Source organism: Gordionus sp. m RMFG-2023, chromosome 2 (genome assembly GCF_954871325.1).
Source record: "Gordionus sp. m RMFG-2023 chromosome 2, tfGorSpeb1-WG-v2, whole genome shotgun sequence".
Taxonomy (NCBI): domain Eukaryota; kingdom Metazoa; phylum Nematomorpha; class Gordioida; order Chordodea; family Parachordodidae; genus Gordionus; species Gordionus sp. m RMFG-2023.
The window spans coordinates 43,490,606-43,510,137 of NC_088776.1; the positions used below are offsets into that span (position 1 = coordinate 43,490,606).

Sequence of the window (19,532 nt, forward strand, 5' to 3'; positions counted from 1 at the left end):
TTTAATGATAAAGGGTTAAATAAAACGGGATTCTTACTTGTTGTTTTTATTGCTCGTATCACAGATGCTTTAATTAGGTGTAAGCCTATTCTTGATCAATTTTAGTTCAAATTTAAAAGGGAGAAAAAAAAATAGAATAAGAAAAATTGTCAGAAACGCTCTAATTTTTAGACCCTGTCTGTATTCCCCCCTCCCATTTTCAAGCTTTGTTTTTTTTTAACCTACGCCAGATTTTTGATATTTATGTCATTTTATGGTCCGAATTTTATAAGTTTGATTTAAAGGAGAAAATATAGGCAGAAAATGAATATACGATTTTATTTTTAACATGTTAACCCAGAATTTTGTAAAAAATCTCTTTTACCGGGCAGGGTCTGCAGGTCTCTGAAAAGTATAGCTGATAGACATTTTTTTAAAGTATAAAAAGATTGTTTAAATAATATTTGAATTTTTATTTAGATTACTGAGAAATGTGCCCGAAATAATTGATTTTTTTAAAATATAAAAACATAACCTTGGATTGAGCCCGGCCTCCATTCGGGCTTGTATTGCAGATCTTTAAATCTTTATACACCTAATATTCAATCAAAAGCATATCGGAAAACATGATCCTCAAAATAGGGGACACCTCTCTTTCCAGGGACATATTTCCTAACGATTATTCCTGCTTAGGTGATAACGAGAATAGACCAGTCAAATGGATGGCCTTAGAATCATTGCTATTCAATCAATACTCCATTTTTAGTGATATAGTAACACCATAAGCGATAAACAATTATATATAACACTCTCTCCCCCCTATTATAAAGTTTCTGAGGGTCTTAGGAACCATAAATTGTAATTAGTTTATAAGTTAAAAAAAAGGTTTGGAACCAGAACTTGAACCCCCCCCCCCCTTAAAAATTTATATAAATTGAAACCACAAACCATCTTAAAATTTCCAGGAACCGGCTCAGGAGCAAGTTCTAACAAAATTGCAAATAATTTATTTAACTCGCCCGCTTATGGTTTTTTTAATTCACTCTCCCACCCATTTATCTAAAAAATTTTCACCTAATGTTTAAAATTATTTTAATGGCTGCTTGGCTCTTGATATATTTATGTATTTTTCGTGGCTAAAATCCGCCCACTCAGACCTTTAATCTCTAATCCAAAATCAAAAACATTAATAGCGATTATAAGATGGTTTGAATATTCTGATTAAATTATTTTACATCGATTAATGATCATTTACTATATGGCATCAAAGTTACACAGATATGGATACTGCTGATCTTAAAAAATGGGGAAACCCCTTCTATCTTTCTTATCGATTTGAAACTTATTAATTTATGGCATAATGTAGACTAAAAAAAAATTAAATTTATGAGGGTTATTTATCATTATTTAGTATTGTATAGCATTAAAAATATAGGCCCCGATACAAATTATCTATGTGCATTTTTATATAGTATCTTCCTGCTAATTTTAATTTTTTTTTGCTTTGTTAAGTTTATGTCCCTTTGTGATTCATTTTATGTATTTCCTATTTTTTTGAATTAATCTTATTTAGCAGACCTTTAATGCCCTATTTATATTATATCATCTCACAATAAATTTAACATTTTTTATTTTTTTAAAGTGGTCATTTGGCGTCACCTTATGGGAAATAATAAGCCTAGGCGTTATGCCTTATTACGACATAGACCCTTTCGAAATCGGTAATTATTTACAAAATGGTTATCGTTTAAACCAACCCACTCAGTGCCCGGACGAATTGTGAGGATTCAATTTATTTAATGCGGGATATTTTTAAACAAAAATTTTCATCTCTATTACTCTTTTCGAACCAAATTTTTTAAGTAAAATATGTTGTCTTACCTCTCATTCAGAGATGAATTCGCGGCGAAATATACAATACGAGAAATTTTTATGTATTTTTATATACCTCGCTGCGAATTCGCACTAACTGTAAATGCAGGTTTATGTTGAGATGTTTTATGATAATTATAACTTTGAATAAAAATTAGATTTATTTAAGGAAAAAGGTCAAAAAATTTTTAGTTATACTATTTATATCAGAGAAACTATAGGTCTAATTGTTAAATCCCATCCTGAGGTTATATTTTGGTTTTAAGCATGGCTTCAGTCAAAATTAATTGATATAATTTAAATTTAACAAATCATAGTACCCCGCTTTTATATTTACAAATATTAAACCCGGCCAGACCCGGATTTTTAAAGTTATGGTGCATGTCGTGTGATTTATATAAAATTGAAAAAAATGTTAAGATTTTCAATAAATAAGTAATTTTAACTTATATTTATACCTTCTTTTTTTAAAAAAAAATAAATAAATTTAACAAGATATTCCATCATACTAAGCTGCTTACATATAAGACCAGAAAACAGACCTAATATCGAAATTTTATTAAATCTATTGTTACATTTTCAAAAGACGCTAGACAATTTCATTTAGAAACGAGATATATTTATCGTGTAAATTATATGTATTTTTATTTATCAATAAGAAAATGAATCTGTAATATATTACTTCAATTTTCAATTAAGTAAAATAGAAAAAATAATAAGTATTTTAAAATTTATAAATTAAACTATCAATAGCATTTAATGAATAGATGTAAAAAGGGCATTCAATTATATCTATTTAGAGTATTTAATTATTCACTCTTTCGACGATTTTAATAAATCCATTTATAAATAACTCGCCTTTAATATTATTTTTTTTTAAAACTATTAAATAAAGGCCTACGTTTAAAGAGTCTAGTATTTACTTTACAGGGTAAAAATAAAACCTAAATTGTATATAATTTTTTGATGATTTTAATCAAAATGTTATAAATTATGATTTTGTGCATATTTTAATCGAATCTAAAATATATTCTTTATATAATAATCTTAATTGAATTTGATAAAAACTGCATTTAATGGACAAAAAAAATCATTATTTAAATATATATATATAATTATGCTGATTTGGTCTCCCAATATACTACTTAAAAATGAAAGTTATTCTGTTAATAATTTATCATTTATTTATATTATAATAAACAACAAATTTTATATTTCATTATATTATTTATATATGTTCTTATAGCTTTTCTTCTAATTCATTTATTAAGGGAAATATTTGATCGTTTAAATATTATCAACTTCAGCCCCTCACATCTATTGAAAGATAGTTTTCGAAAGGCTATAGGGTGGTTCAGAAAATCATTTAAACAGGCATAAAATATTTTGTATTTGAGCGACACCATTAGTTGAAAACTAATTTTAAGATAGTTAATATTTGGAAAAAAGTTAGTTTGGAGTTCTGCAAAATCAATTTTTTTAGGCCCCGAACCCGGTGGTAAAATTAAATTAAGTAGTATATCATCGCCTGAGAATTCGATTATTCTATCTACACTTTTTGTAATTTTACAAGAGCGCAATTTTAAAAGTTAAGTGTCTATTGTTTTCAATAAAATACTTAACTTTATATCGGCTATAATTTAGCTTATTTTATATATATTTCAATTTTTTTTGTGTAAACAGAATAGTACAGTTATAAAAAAAATTGATTTATGTAAAAAAAGTCATTTTTTGACAAAAAGTAGATATGGAATATCTAATTCTCAGGCGACGATATCTCAAATTATAAGTATTTGGCAATCATTTAGATAATAATAATTTAAAAATTTGAATAAGCCAAATCATCATTGGTGATTATAATAGCAAAACCTAATATATTGCCAAGCAGACGCTCCTTTTAAGGTAGCTAGCTTCCGCTACTAAATTTTTAAAAGGAGCTAGCTCTCGCTCCAAATAATGGAGTGCCACTCCATAGCCGCTCCTTTAATTTTCATTTTTCTTAGAAAATACAAGAAACTTATTATTTTATCAAATTTTATTAAATTATATATCAAAATATTTATAATCTTTTATTAGCTTTTAAAAGTAATAATTTTCTAAATTTGAATCTAACAAACATCCATGCCTCTCCCCTAAATTTAGTAATACTAAACAGGCGCTCAACAGGAGCACTATAGAGAAGCGAGGTATTGTATTTTATAAAATTATATTTTAATTCTGGAAATTTATCAAAAATAGTTTTTGATATCATTGTTTAAAAGATATTTGTCCAATATGTTATCTTCCTGATGATCAATTTCTTGGAATCCAAAAAAATCCTCCAACTCTTGCAGGGTTCCCGTGAACTATTAGCTATTGCATCAGGAATTTGTTTTCTTAAGAAATTAATTTATTTGTATTTTAGTTCCATATTCTGTGCATTTTTTATCCATTTCCAATTTAATTTGAATGCAGGATGGATAATAGCCGCAATGATATTTTCATCATTATAAGCATATGAAAATCTTGCAATAAACTTATTTAAATAGATAATTTATTTTTTATTAATACCGCTTATAAGAGACTCTATAAGAGGTTGGTAAAACTCTAAATCTGCTAAGTCGTTTAATTTGAAGTAAGTTTAAAAACGGTTGGAGTTAAGAAACCCATATCCATATGAAGCTCCCCTTCAAGGATTTTTAGCAGGGATGAACCCTGAACCCTCGTATTTTGGCTGTACCCGAACCCGGACCCTTTTTAAAAGTGGAGAGTCCAAGGGTTCTATAAATATTTTTTAAAGTTTATTAACTTTTTTTGTGGAATAATTTATTTTATCTTCGCGTTTTTCTTTCAATTTTCTTCCTGGACTTCCATTTTATTTAGAGATTGATATCATAAATTATTTTCTAGTGTAATAATATTTTATTATGTAAATTATTAATATGCTATGTTATAGAAATACATTGATTATTTTGAAAGTGAATTATTTTGTAGTGCAAGTAATAATATTTTAATTTAAATGATGATGCACAACACGTTAGTCCTCAATTTGTATGATGCTAGAACGATTATTAAGTTTGAAAGATTTCTGTAATGATTTTATTATAGGAGCATGTGAACGTGAAGTCATTTTGTTGGAAAGTGTATTAGTTATTTTAAAAATAATAACATTAAGATTGCAATCAGAACAATTATGTTTACTGATTTTTATGGCATATGGATTAGATGCCGATAAGATTTAGAAAGATTTACTACTCCTTTTTCATACGGAATATTATAAAACATAAAAATTCGAGAGTAACAATATTTGCAAAATAGTGTTGTATTCGCTTTTATATATTTAGACCCTCGATATCAAATTTTATTGAGTAATGAGCAAAAACAAATGGCTAAAGACCATCTTAAGGATTTATGGCATACGCAAAACTCTATTATTTACAATATATTGGAGGCTACAACAATACCTATTGATTGTAGTGATAATAATAATAATGATAGCAATATTGTTGATCTTGAAATTTTACTTTTAGATAGATAAAAAAATCAAATTATCATCAGATAGATCAAAAAATGCCTATTGCATATTTAATAGAAAATATCTCAGAAGTTAAGAGAATAAATAAGTATACAAGTATTTTAAAATTCTGGGAAGAAAATTCTTCAATATATCAAGAATTATATATCTTATCTAGAATCTTCATGGCTGTATCGGCGACGCAAGTACAATAATTTTATAAAGATAACTATCAATTTTAGGTAAGGGTAGAACGTGAATTTTCATCTTTGAAATATATATCTAATTTAAGTGGAAATCTCAAGGATGATATTTTAGAAGATATTATGATTGTGCGATAGAAAAAAACATTTAAAATATAAATTATTTCATTTTTAAATTTTTCATTTGTAAATTATGAATATGTATATATTGAAGTATAATAATAAATATATGAAAAAAAATCTTATTTTGAGTCATTATTTATATGTTCCCCGAACCCTGGACCCGAGTTCTTTTTAAATTTTATTCCTGTACCCGGACATGGACCCTTTTTTTTGTCGAAGGGTTCTCATCCCTGATTTTTAGAACTTTTGCCAAAGGCTCCATAACCTAAAATTTATTTATTTCAATAAGATAACGATTATATTAATATATATTTGGCTATACTCTTTAATAAATTTTAAGCCCATGGTTATCACATAACTCATCAAGGTCTTTTTTAGGGGTGGGACCAATACCAATATAATATTGGTTTACAATACCAATACCAATATAAACCAATATATATTTAAATATTGGTATTGCTTTTACAACCAATACCAATTACCTAAATATATTGGTTTTGATATATTGTTTAAATACAATTTTAACCAATACCAATACCAATATTAAAAATAACATAATTATTTGGGTTTATCGTGGATAATTATATCGTGGTATTTTTTTTACTTTCATTGCAAAAACTGATTACATCTGTTATTTCTTCCAATACTACTGTGATATCAATATTTCTGTTATTTATAATTATAGTTTATTTTCATTATGGAAGTAAATTTTTTACATGATATCTATCAATTTTATCTATTTATTTAAAATATTATAATAAATGAAGACCAAATAGAGTTAATAAATATAGATGCTGTTGGTACTAATAATAATAGCGATAATGAACAAGAAGAATTATCAATATCTAATAAAAGACGAAATTCAGCAAAAATCTGGGAATTTTATACTACTTGTGATAATAAAAAAAAGGTAATTTGTAATAAATGTAAAAAAAAAATATCACTTCCCACTTTTGGAACCTCAGGATTATGGACACATCTTAAATCCATCCACCCAACATTATATAAGAAATGTGAGCAAATAAATATTGGCAGTAAAAAAATTAAGACAATAAAATTATTTTTACTTAATAATATAAATAATAAAGCTAATTTAAATAATTTAATTATAAACTTTTTCATTGAGGATATCACTTTTAAAAATTTAATAGCATATTGTAACCCTTCGCTAACATTAGTTTCTAAAAAAACACTAAAAATAGAAATTATGAAACATTATCATAGTTCTTTTATCAATTTAAAATCTGTACTTTCTAACATTACATCTAAATTTTCCTTAACATTGGACATTTGGTCCTCTCCAAATAAAATACCCTTTATGGGCATAACAATTCATTATATTGATAATGATTTTAAATTAATTAATCATTTATTTTATTCCTTTTAAATCAGCACATAATTCTATTAATATTTTTAATATTTTTAATTCTGTATTAAAAGTAAAATTTGAAATTGATTTTTTTTTGCATTACATTAGACAATGCAAGTAATAATTTAGCATTTCTAAAAATTTTAAAACAAAAAGATAATTTTGAAAATGTGTGCAAATGCTTTTGCCATATTATACATTTGGCTGTCATGGCTGCATTGGAACCCTTAAATACAACTTTAAAAAAAATAAGAAATTTTTAAAAAAATTTTTAAACTTTCTATATCTAAATTTAATAAACTCGAAAAAATATATCTTGAAAAAAATCCACACTTATAATTTCCTCACCCAATCTTGGATATACCAACACGTTGGAATTCAACATACCAAATGCTTGAAAGAGCAATATTGCTCAAACCCTATTTGACAACATATACCAATCATTTACAAAATACCAATCAAGAAAATTATATTAGTGCCTTAGCCTGGAATAATATAGAAATATACCGAGAATTTTTGGAACCATTTAATTTTGGTACAGAGATGGCCTCATGTGCTTATACTCCAACAATTTCAACAATTATTCTTTTATATTCCAGTATTTTTGAGCATGTGGAGAGTTATAATAATAATCCTAATGCTATTTTAAAGACAGCTTCTTTTGCTGCCTTAACAAAACTTAATAAATACTATAATTATAATACACACCTCTTTATTATTTCAACAATGATTGACCCAAGATTTAAACTATCAAGTCATTTATTAAAGCATAATAATATGCAAACTCTTATTGGATATCTTACTAATGAATACAATATTTTTAAATAAATAATAACAATTCAGCGGAACTTACAAATGAAGCACAAAATAACAAAAAATTATCCTTTTATGACAAAATTTATCAGGTGAAACCTCATAATAATAACAACTTAGAAATAAGTAAATACGTAGATGAAGCCACAATTTCCAATGATACAAATCCATTAGATTGGTGGAAATTAAATAAAAATAGATATCCAGTATTATCAAAAATTGCTAGAGATTATCTAGCAATTCCGGCCACCTCATCTAGCTCTGAAAGGGCTTTTTCAGAAGATTGGTATGTTATTACAGACCAACGTTGTTCACTAGTTGAGCGTACTATACAAGCTTACCTGTGCCTAAAAAGTTGGATGCGCATGCAAGATTCTTCTTAAATACATAAAATTATTTTCTCCTCTTATATTAAAATTATATCATTCTTTTGCATTATATTTTGTATAAATAGAGAGTTATGTTACATTTTTAGTTTATTTTGCTATGTTCTTTGTGATAAATAAAATGGTTCAAAATCAATACGTTTATTATTGTTGATACAAAAAATGCATGATTAAATCAAAATTTTTTATATTCACATCACCTAATAAATTCCTAGTTTAAAAAAGAATTTGAATTCAGTAAAATTTTGAGAGTTGGTTCTTAGCCCTGATTTTATGGTATCATGATTTTTTTCCCCATGTTTATTTAAAAATAGAAATTAAGGGTTTTATAATCACTATTTTTATTCTTTTAATTAGTAATTTGAATTTAAACCAATACCAATATAAACCAATAGTTACCAATATAAACCAATACCAATAGCAATACCAATACAAGAAATAGAAAATATTGTTTAAACCAATACCAATATTTTAGACCCAATACCAATACCAATACAATATTTTGTTAATATTGGGTTTTTACTATTGGTTCCCAGCCCTAGTCTTTTTGTTTTTCACTTAATATTTTATCTAACAAAATCATAGATTCATAATACGAATTCCATCTATTGGAATTTGGGCATATCAGATACCTACCCAATTTTTTGATATTATATGTCATATTAGTTATTTTGCTTATTCCATAAAGATTGACACTTTTGGAAGGAACTTTGAGATAATATTTTAAAGCATCTATCAGCTAAAGCTTTCTCTGCATCAACTGTGGCTACCAAATTGATATTATCGCAGGCACATCGTGAATATTGTGGTAGATAATCATAGCTTTCGGCCCTGTTATTTAGGATATCATCAACACCCACAAATTGGAAATCTTCATCCATCTCAGAAATTTTATCCTCAAACATTCTAAAAAATAAAAGGAAAATTAACATAAATAGATGGCATTTAAGTGAACAATAAAATATGTAGATAATTTATAATGTAAATAAAAACTGCACTTTTAACCATGTAGAGTTACAAAATGATCCATAGCTTTTATTTTTAGCATTATTATTTTTAATTTAATTTGGATCGTATTTTTTTGGAAAAGCGCCAACTTCAGCATTTTAGACCATTAATATCTCGGGACCTGTTGTTATTAAGAGATTAAAATTTTAATTTCGATGTCTATTAATGATAGGGGTCAGGTTTTTAAATTATCGATTTCATATTAGGAATCAACTCTTCTTAATGCTTGCTGAAGAAGTCGGCACAGCAAATATTTTTTATTATTCGAAATGACCTCTTGATTTTTTAAAACTTTTCTTCTGTATTTTCTAAATCGCGATATTCAACCAGGAAGAATGGGAATAAATTATTATTAATTTTTAAATAGAATGACGCCACAAGCATATATAAGTCAATTTTTCCTCATTTTCAAAAATTTATCAATAACATGATTTTTTAATGTGCAAAAAAAACACATTCAAGGCTAATATCATATAATTGTAATTTCATTAAATGGAGATTACGCATAAATATATTTTTTAAATGAACAAATGGCATGTATGGCACAATGATGAATAAAAATGAAACTTTAACACAAAATAATATTTAATATTATAATAATTTTATCTAAAATTATATCCCTCAAAATTAAAATCGATTTAATACATTTTAAAAAATATAAGATAACTTATTTTTAACTTAAAGTTTCTTTAATATTATTTATATAAAAATTTTGTTAAAATAACGATCTCCATGCTACCTATTCGTCATACCAACCATATAAAGGGTGGCATTTTTAAGCCCTCTTTTAATTAATTTTTAAGCAATTTTGAATCAATCATATTTTATTTGTCCCATTATGGAGTCAGTCTGTTTGTACAAAGTATTTGACACATAAAAAAAATATTTTGTTATATATATTCACTAATTTTATTTTAATAAAAAAAATAAAATAATATAAATATTTATTGCATTTGCATAATTATCACTATTCTCATTATAAGTATGATTACAAGAAGTTTTCCCAAAAAAACTACTTTATAATTTAGTGGAAGATAATATTCGATATTACACCTGCTTGCGACAATAATAACCTAATATTCTGCATTTTTCGCATAAGCTTTGAGGATGTTCTTTGCTTTGATCGGATACATCAAGTCCATCCGGTTTCTCCAAAGGTCGCTATGCGTAAAAATAAGATTTATTCTTTTTATCGCCTATAAAAAGATCGTAAAAGAAAAGAATAAAAGTGCCATTTCTCAAGTTCTCAATATATTTAACTGTTTTTATCAAAACTAACCTTTAACTTTCTAGTAAATAAAAAATGACCTCATTAAAGAATAACCCTTGAATTTTAATATCAACTAGTTTTAAACAAAGACTCGAACCGTTATGTATAACGGATCAGGTTTGATCATGGTTCAGTTGCTTAAAATTTTAAAGGTTCGGTTGAGGTTTTTTCAAGTTTTATAATATTTAATTAAAACAAATTAAATAAAAAACAAAGACACAAAATATAAATGATTCTATTAGACTTTCTTTCTTTCTAAAATAAGCAATATACTAGTTATTATTCGAATTAATAAAAACTCCACAGGGAAAAGTAAATTGTAAATTATCAAATATCATGGTATGTTATAATTTATATATATAAAACAAAATGGTTTTAAACCGGTTCAAAAAAATTATAAACGCTCGGTTCGCTCCTTTCATGATTTGGCCTAAAATTTCGGTTACGGTTCAAAAAATTATAAAGTCTCCCGGTATTTCGACTCGCTCTAGGCCTCTGGTTTTTAACAATTTAATCATAAACAAAACGTATTTTTGAAATTAAGTTAAATAATTTTTCATGGCCTAAAATCATCTTTACCCCTAATATAAAAGTGGATTGTAATTATACTTGCTTATGTGGGTAAACATTGAGGCGGCATTTCATACATTCTTGTCCCATATTAGCCCAACTGTTGCCGGACATCCATTTTCTTTTACATTTCGAGCATTTATATTCGCCGAAGCAGCGTTTTTTGCCCTGATACGGTGTAAGACCTTCGTTGAGAGGCTTACAATAATTTTTTTTTGAGCAAAGGTTAACTCTAAATTCGATTGAAAAAAATATAAATATAATCCTTTTAAAGCCTAAATTTTCAATTAATATTTGAATAATTATTTAATAAACATTACAAATAGGAAATCAATAATTGCAAATATTCTATACTCCGAGGGCAGATAAGGATAATTGTTTATAAGACATATTGGTATTCATTGCGTAATTTAATGAGTCGGGATATGTGTAAGGTAACCCGAATCGGAGACTATCATCGCAGAAAGGATTCGAAAGTGGAAGGTGAGTTGAAGCACTATTCCAGCTAGAAGGAGTGATTTGATGGATATTATTCGCTAAGACGTATTGTGCCTGATGGGGATCGTTTAAGGAAAAATTATGAAAGTCACCTGTTAAAATTTCATCAATATAAGTGTGATCAAAGCCATAAATTGGGAAAGGCATTTGGCAATACTCAGATAAGTTGGAAAAATTATGTTCGGCAAAAGAATCTTGAGGAGAAACACAGTTAACTATGACCTGGGAAACTTCAAATTTAGTTATTTTTGAAGGTTGTGTAATCAGTTGGTTTTTATAGCTATGAGAACTCATTTTTTGGTTTATATATTTATGGCCTACTAATTTTTTAACAGTTCCTTTAACGATATTCTCACAAGTTGCATCATTTGTTAAATGAGTATAACTCATACATTTAGGTTTTTCACCATGTTTCCCATTACTATTTCTGTTAATACTTGTGTCGGATGATAGGTATTGATGATTGATCAAATTCAAATTACCATTGTACATTGCCGGATAATAATACACATTATTAATTAGAGGAATACTCTATATATAATATAAAATAGATTTAAATAGAATTGCATCTTTAATGTTTATGTAGGTATTAAAAAGATCATCGCTATTTATAACCTATTCTCAAGATCTTTTTATAGGGTATCCTAACATTTACTTAAATAGATTGTTCCCAATTACACTCAAAATATGTTGTGGAGAGATGTTATGGCCAATCTTTAGACATATGTTTAGTTATAATACCAATATTTTATAATAAAAATAGTTAAACATAAAATAGTTTCAAATTTTTCGTTGGTCCTCTATAACATTTATGGGCATTTACAGTTCTTAGGAGACGATTTTTTTCGACCCAACCTGGCCCTGATGAATGGAATGTTTCTCATTGCAGAAAAAAATATATCCGACTAACCTGAACATATTAATTTCATCTTTCGCAAAATTTAATATGAAATTTTTTATCCAAAAATTTATTTATATTTAATTTTGAGTGTATTTTAAGAAATAATCTTAAAATTATGTTCTAACAATGATTTAATAATATCATTGATTAAATTTAAAAAAATATATTTTTCCGATACATCCCAAAAAAATTTTTAAAATTATTTCCAGGCTTACGGGTAGGGTAGGGGATGTACTTTGGCTGGTTGCTATGTCTCCCCCCCATCAGCGGGAGACTCCCGCAATTTTTTTAGTTTACCCCATACATCTCACTTCCGCAACTACCGCAATTAGAAATCTACCACAATTTTTAAATTTCTCTCGTAAATAATTTTGAGAAACAGTAATTGATTATTTTAATATTTTTAAAATAAATTTTAAATTATTCAAAAAACATGTCCAGTTAAATTTTTTTCTTACCTTAATCATGTTTTATTTTTATCCAATAATAAATCAACATCATTCATTCATATTTTCATTTGTGTTTGTGCATAACATAGGGCTAGGCGCTTAATTATCACGTATCACATTTAAATTCTTTTATATATAATATAAATAAAGTAACTCCAAGGCAAAGTAGTAGAAAAAACTAAATATAAAATATTACCTATTTTGAAATTATAAAACGTTACCGAATTTGTTAATATTTATAGTAAGTAATTATAAGAATTAAGAGGGGAATAACTACGGCAATTCACAATCCCGGCCGGCCATTTTTTTTAGAAATTTTTATATTTAACCCGGAAATTACCAAATTTCTCCCGTAATTTGACAATTTTGACCTGGCAACCCTGTTCACGATCACAACTCCAATTCACGACTCAAGTTGCTAGTGTAAAGTAAAAATTATACAATATTTTCAGATTATAAGAAGAGAACAATTTTCAACAAAAGGAATCTAATGTTATTAAAGATAATTATTTCTATACTAATATTGAAATGCAAAAAAATATGATTGAGCAAAATCATAATAAAATATTGTAATAAATTGGTTTTGGTTGGTGCTTTGACTCGGGTCTATGGATAAAGTCGATCAGATCAACCCATTGGTTGGGTTGGTTCTGGCTTATTTCGACCAAAAACAAGGGTCATGTAAAACCAGCCATTTAACCTACCTACCTCCGCATCTCAAATTAGGTTAAATTAACGTAGAAGCTCATATTCCTCATGACTCGCAACCTTGACCAGAATGTCGAAAACGTTTTTAATAATTTTAATAAAAGAGGAGATATTAATTTTTTTAAAAGAAGGCTCTCCCTACAAATTAAAATCGTTGTTGGCTTGGTTTTGACCAAATCACAATCCTGTTTTACCTTATTACCAAATTTAGGGAAAGGTATAATAATTTTAAATAAAATTATTGCTCTAATCTTATAAGTTTTAAATATTTTGATGTAAATTCATATCATATTTCATTTTCAAATGATAAATTATTATATTTATATACTTACTTATAATATCCTGCATTGATCGATAGATTTCTTATTTAATTTAATTTTTTTTTGAATTATGAAATTGCAGAATAAATTTATTGTTAAACGATTTTTTAAAAATGATTTAATAGACAAATGGTTTTCCATAAAACATATTTATATTAATTATATAATATGCAGGACGCCCTGATAAAGGATTAAATTACAAAATCTAAATAAAAAATTTATTTCCATATTTTAATATTATGCAATAATTTCCTGTTCTGGATTCAAGTTCAAAAAATATTTTTTGCGAGGTCTGTTTCATTAATTTCAATTACTATTCTTCATTTTAAAGTTATAATATTGTGTTAATTATATATTATATATATATCCCTTTTCCGATTTTTTTTATAAAGTCTCGATAACTATCATAATTCTTTTTTCTTTCGAAAATTTGTCCTAAAATTTTATAATAGTAGTAACTTAACCTTTTTTTTCGAATATAGTTTTTTTTGGTTTAAAAATTATTCTTCTTATTTCTACATTATATAATCCCTCTTAATCTAGAAAATCGTATTTATCTATCAAACCCTAAATTTTCTGGAAAATCTTATTTATCTATCAAACCCTAAATTTAATTTGAGTGCACCTAAATAATTTAAAAAGCAAATTCTTTTTAGCACGCCTAAATGATTCCCACTAAGTAAAAACTATCAAAAATCGTGATTAAATGATATACATATAAATTTTAAATATCTACAGATTTAAAAATCACGATACCAATAACGATCTTTGTGTTATCAATATTTATCGATGATGATTAATAAAAAATATCCCTAGTTGATTTGTAAATCTATCGAATTCATGGTTCGATAGCAGGACATTTTTAATATATTTTACATAGGAATGTTAATAATATTTATGCTATAATTAGAGTTTGGAACAGGAGCTCTTGGAACCTGAACCAATTTAAGAATTATAACCTTGCCCTTAAAATTTACTAAACTGGAACTAGAGGGTCTTTTAAATTTCCTAGAACCTTTGGAATCGGGTAAAATGTAAGGAAGGGAACAAGAAGTTATTTTTAACTTTAGCTTAGGAACCTGAACTGCTTTTTTTAAAAATTGTTTAAAACCAGAACCTTTTTTAAATTCTAAATTCGGTGTTTAATGATTAATAAACAAGAAGCCCATAATTTTTAAGAAATATTTGTATTTTAAAATTAGACTTTGCAAGATATTTGTCTTAAATACAATCAAATTCTTGATTACGGTCCTGCATCAAGATTAAGATTTGGTAAGTGAGTTACAACTGGATCATTTCATTTAGTTGTTACTCATTTACCTTACCAGCGAATCATCATAATATAATACTTAAATTAAAAAGTTACTTTATCGTATGAAGGTTGAATGCTAATCATACTAGAAGTCGCCATTTACAATCAATAATTCCTGAATATTTTTTTTTTAAATGTTATATTATTGTCACCCTCACGGCATCTAAATTCATAAAAAAATATTTATAACTGTTTTGATTTTTTTTTTCGAATAGCGGATAACGTTATATCAAAGAATTTGTCATAATTATAAATAGTTAATCATGTAAAATTATTATACAAAATTAAATATCGATTCGATTCAATATTTTAAAAATATTATAAAATATAGCGTTCAGCTTCAGATGATTCATATTTTATTTATTTTTAAACACAAATTTTTTTTAATTCAAGGTTTTATTATTTATCTTTTTTTGAAAAAAAAAGATAGAAAAACACAAATTAATCTTTCAAAATCTATTTCTTTTTATCAATATAGTTTACGTTATAAAACTTGAAAAAAGCACATGATAAATATATTTTTGATTCGAAAAAAACGTAAATCGTCTTCTGTCCACCATTCCTTTCCCCCATCATGCTTATTGATTGATCTTAATACTCCTTCGCGTCGCTATGAATAGTGATATCGTTATTGTAATAGTATTTGATGTGAATTCATCGTTAAGCGAGAAGAAAAACAAATTTGGAATTTCAAGGTAACTTTTAGTTAAGGACAATGAAAAAAAGTTAGTAATTATCAAAATAAAAAATCATTCTAACTGGATTAATTTAAACGATCAATAAGAAAAATGATAGCAGATTAGCAAAACAGCCAATGTTTTTAAAATATTAGAAATTATTTCTTATTTAACGATATAAAAGTAAAATTAAAAGTTTTGTGTATGGATAGTTAATAATATCTAAAATCATTTAAGTAATATAATTTCTACCATGATCATATCGCCTAACCTATCTTATGCTGGGGTTTGGAAACCGGCCTTTTTACTTACAGGGTTTGGATAGGTCTTTTATTTAAGGAACATGTAAGTGTATATTGGTCCGGTCCAAAGATCAGACTATGATATTCACTAGGTATGACTCAAAATCATCATTGAAGTTGAAAAGGGGAGTAAGGGGTTAACTTTATTCTCCTTTATTTTATGTTAATTTTGATTTGGTAGAAAAGTGGGCTAATGTTGTCAATTGGTTTTGGGAAGTGTTGAAGTCGATGGATTAGTTTTGTAAAATGGCTCAATTTTATCGAATTGCACTAATAGATATCCTAAACTTTGTGCTATTTATGAGAAAAATCTTCAGACTTTGGTAATTTTTGTGCATAAAATATTGAGTCAGCTGTTTTTAAATCAGCCTAAATTGGGCAGTTTAACAGTAATACCCTTATAGGACCCGTTGGCTTTTACTATCAGTAATCATAGAGATCAAATAGAAAAAGGTTACTTTTCAAGCTTGCAGTTGTGGAGAGAAAAATCACAATGTAATAAATATAAAGACAATCTTTAAATTCCGTGAAAAAAGTCCTGATCCAAATTATACAATATTAGAATCAAATACGAATAAGAAAAAATATTATTCGTCGACTAAATTTTTATACATTATTCGATCGAATTGTATTCTTAGTAAATATTTGAAAACTTAATCATAAATAAGTAACATGCATCTTACCGAAGATTTTATTTTTTTACTTTATTTCCACATCTATAAATTTATAAATCTTCAAATTTTTATAATCTTAATTTTCCCAGAGTTTGAAAAAATCTTTAGATTTTCCATCTTAAATGTTTTACCAAGAAAATACATAATTTATAACGCCTAATTTATTAAGCAATCCGAATAAGAGGTATGGTATGACAAGCCCATAGGGGTTTAAAAATAGAGTTTGCTGATAAACATAAATGAACTTTCGTATAGGAACTGGTGCAAAATACCTTTAATAGTTGGCCAGGATTTTTTTAAAGAAACTTTAAATTTATGACTATTTATCACAGGCTCTAATCAGTTTAAGTGGTAGGGTTGGAAAAATAATATCTCAAATTAATCAGTATTGTTAAATAGCTCGATTTTTAAAAACAGCGGACTCAATATTTGAGCCAGAAAAATATGGCCAAAGATTTTGCTCATAAATATCTAAACCTTTGTGCCATCTATGAGAAAAATCTTCAGACTTGCATAATATTTTTCTGAATAAAATATTGAGTTGGCAGTTTTTAAAAATCGGCTACGAGTCGTTTAACAACACTAATTAAATATATTCAATTTTTTTATAAAAATCATGTATAGTGGGTTAGAATCTTATTAGTTTAAACAATTTCAGTAACATAAAATTTTATACTTTAAAATGGAATCCATTAGTACTAATAAAACGCAGAGCTGAAACATGACAAATTAGAACTAATGGTCTGCAATGAGTAGTTAAAAATGTTTATATTATTTAAATGATTTAATTCTCTCCTAAAATCCTACCTCCAGCCTCATCGTGGTTGGGGAGTGGCAACGTCTTTTGGCGGCTAATGGAAGTCTAAAAGGTTCCCTGTGATCTGGGTCTAGATTAGGATCACCGTCCCCTCGACGGGATGTAAAAACCACTTAAAGGGGTTGAAGTTAGGAAGGGCATCCTATTGTAAAAACCTTGCCACAAAATTTTCCTATGGTTACAACAAAGCATGGGGAGGGGAGGGTGGTACAGCCCAAAGTACCTCGTGGGCCTCCTCATCAGCCTACGACAAAAAGAAGATATAAAAACCTGGTTGAACCACGATTCATGAAAATGAAACGTATGACTGCCATAAACGAACTGATAATAAGTGGAGAAACCAGTTTAGGGGGGATCGAGTAAGGGTCGCGACATGGAATGTTGGGAGTATGACGGGAAGAGCGGTATGGTCGATGTATTGCATAATAGGCACCTAGATGTGTGCATACAGGAGACCAGATGGAAAGGAAATGGCGCAAGAATGATTGGCAAGACTAGTGAAAAGTATAAATTTTTTGGCAAGATGGTAAGGTTGGAGTTGGGGTATTGGTTGCGGAGAAATTGGTAGATGAAGTAATTGAAGTGAGAAGGCTAGATAACCAAATAATGGTTATCAAGATGATTTTTGGTAGAAAGCTATATAATAATACGACATATGTTCCTCAGGTTGGAAGGGAAAAAGGGAAAGATATATTTTGGGACAGTCTATTGGGGGTGACATCGAGACTAGCAAATGAAAAGGAGATTATCCTGGCTGGTGATCCGAATGCACATGTGGGAGCGAGTATTGAGGGTTATGAAAGAGTACATGGAGGGTTCAGTTACGGCATGAGAAATCTGGAAGGGGAGAGGAATTTAGATTTTAGTGATGCTATGTATATTATTGTCTGTAATACAATATTTAAGAAAAATCAGAGAACTGGTGACTTATTAGTCGGGTAGTACCAAAAGTGCAGTGGATTATTTGTAATTAATATGTGATAGATGTATATTAAAAAATGTGAAAGTGATACCGGGAGAGGAATGTATTAATCAGCATCGACTAGTTATAGGAGATCTCACTTTGAAAGGAGCCAGGATCACTAAAAGAAAGTTTGTGCCAAGACTGAAGGTCTGAAAATTGAAGGAGAGTGCTAGACGTCAATTCATTATGACATTGGCGATAAGGGAGGCGGAGTTGGCACAAGTATCTGGGATAAATGACAAATGGGAAGCCATGAAGAAAGCTTGGATGATGACAACTGAGGAAGTATGTCGATGGACAAAAGGGCCGCCTAGACATAAGGAGACTTGGTGGTGGAACCCGGAGGTAGCAAAAGCTGTGGATGAGAAACGGAGGTGCTTGAAAGAATGGTATAATAGTAAAGAAAATACAGAATAACGATATTTACAAGATGGCGAAAAGAAATGCTAAAAAATTAATAGCGAAGGCGCAAGAAAAAAAGCAGGAGTTTTCTAAAGAAATGGAATGCGCTGAAGGAATGGGAAATATGGTTTGAATGGCAAAGCAGATGGCAAAAGAGGCAGGATGTGGTAGGTGTTAAATGTTTAAAAAATATGGAAGGAAAATTAGTGATTGGTAGTAGTGGTATTAAGAACACCTGGAAAATCTACATGGAAGGACTTTTGAACGAAGAAAATGAATGGGATAATAATGTTAGTTTAACAAATATAGAAAGCCCAGGGTGTAAATTTGGCAAGGACGAAATAAAAAGAGCAGTGAAAAAGGTATCTGGTTTAACGATGATGGTATCAGATATGCCTAGAGGTTTTAATGATTCAGGGATT

General features: G+C 27.7%; 2 protein-coding genes across 3 annotated transcripts in view; one reads left to right on the forward strand and one right to left on the reverse strand.

The window, feature by feature from the left end:
- Nucleotides 1-2,925, forward strand: part of LOC135925586 (uncharacterized) — a 39,226-nt gene extending 36,301 nt beyond the window's left edge. The window contains exons 13-16 of one of the 2 annotated variants that reach the window (XM_065460993.1): nucleotides 593-752; nucleotides 1,622-1,758; nucleotides 2,347-2,478; nucleotides 2,747-2,923. In XM_065460993.1, the coding sequence (XP_065317065.1) occupies nucleotides 593-752; nucleotides 1,622-1,758; nucleotides 2,347-2,458 (409 nt within the window). In that variant the 3' untranslated portion in view covers nucleotides 2,459-2,478; nucleotides 2,747-2,923. Of the gene's footprint in view, nucleotides 1-592; nucleotides 753-1,621; nucleotides 1,759-2,346 lie in introns of both variants that reach the window. The other variant, XM_065460992.1, reaches the window with a different exon arrangement.
- Nucleotides 2,926-10,082: 7,157 nt separating this feature from the next.
- On the reverse strand, nucleotides 10,083-15,524 carry LOC135924632 (uncharacterized). Its single transcript, XM_065459722.1, has 4 exons — nucleotides 15,329-15,524; nucleotides 11,441-12,115; nucleotides 11,126-11,284; nucleotides 10,083-10,407 (listed from the first exon to the last, which is right to left on the reverse strand). Exons 1-4 carry the CDS (start codon nucleotides 15,371-15,373, stop codon nucleotides 10,294-10,296), a joined length of 993 nt encoding a protein of 330 aa, XP_065315794.1. The 5' UTR covers nucleotides 15,374-15,524; the 3' UTR covers nucleotides 10,083-10,293.
- Nucleotides 15,525-19,532: the final 4,008 nt, after the last annotated feature.

Coding starts and splice junctions, on each gene's coding strand:
- LOC135924632 (XM_065459722.1), bottom strand. CDS start 15,373: ATGGCGACTTCTAGTATGATTAGCATTCAACCTTCATACGATAAA. Junction 12,116..15,328: donor TTCAACCTTCATACGATAAA/GTAACTTTTTAA, acceptor TATTATATATAG/AGTATTCCTCTAATTAATAA. Junction 11,285..11,440: donor TATCCTTATCTGCCCTCGGA/GTATAGAATATT, acceptor AATTATTGTAAG/CCTCTCAACGAAGGTCTTAC.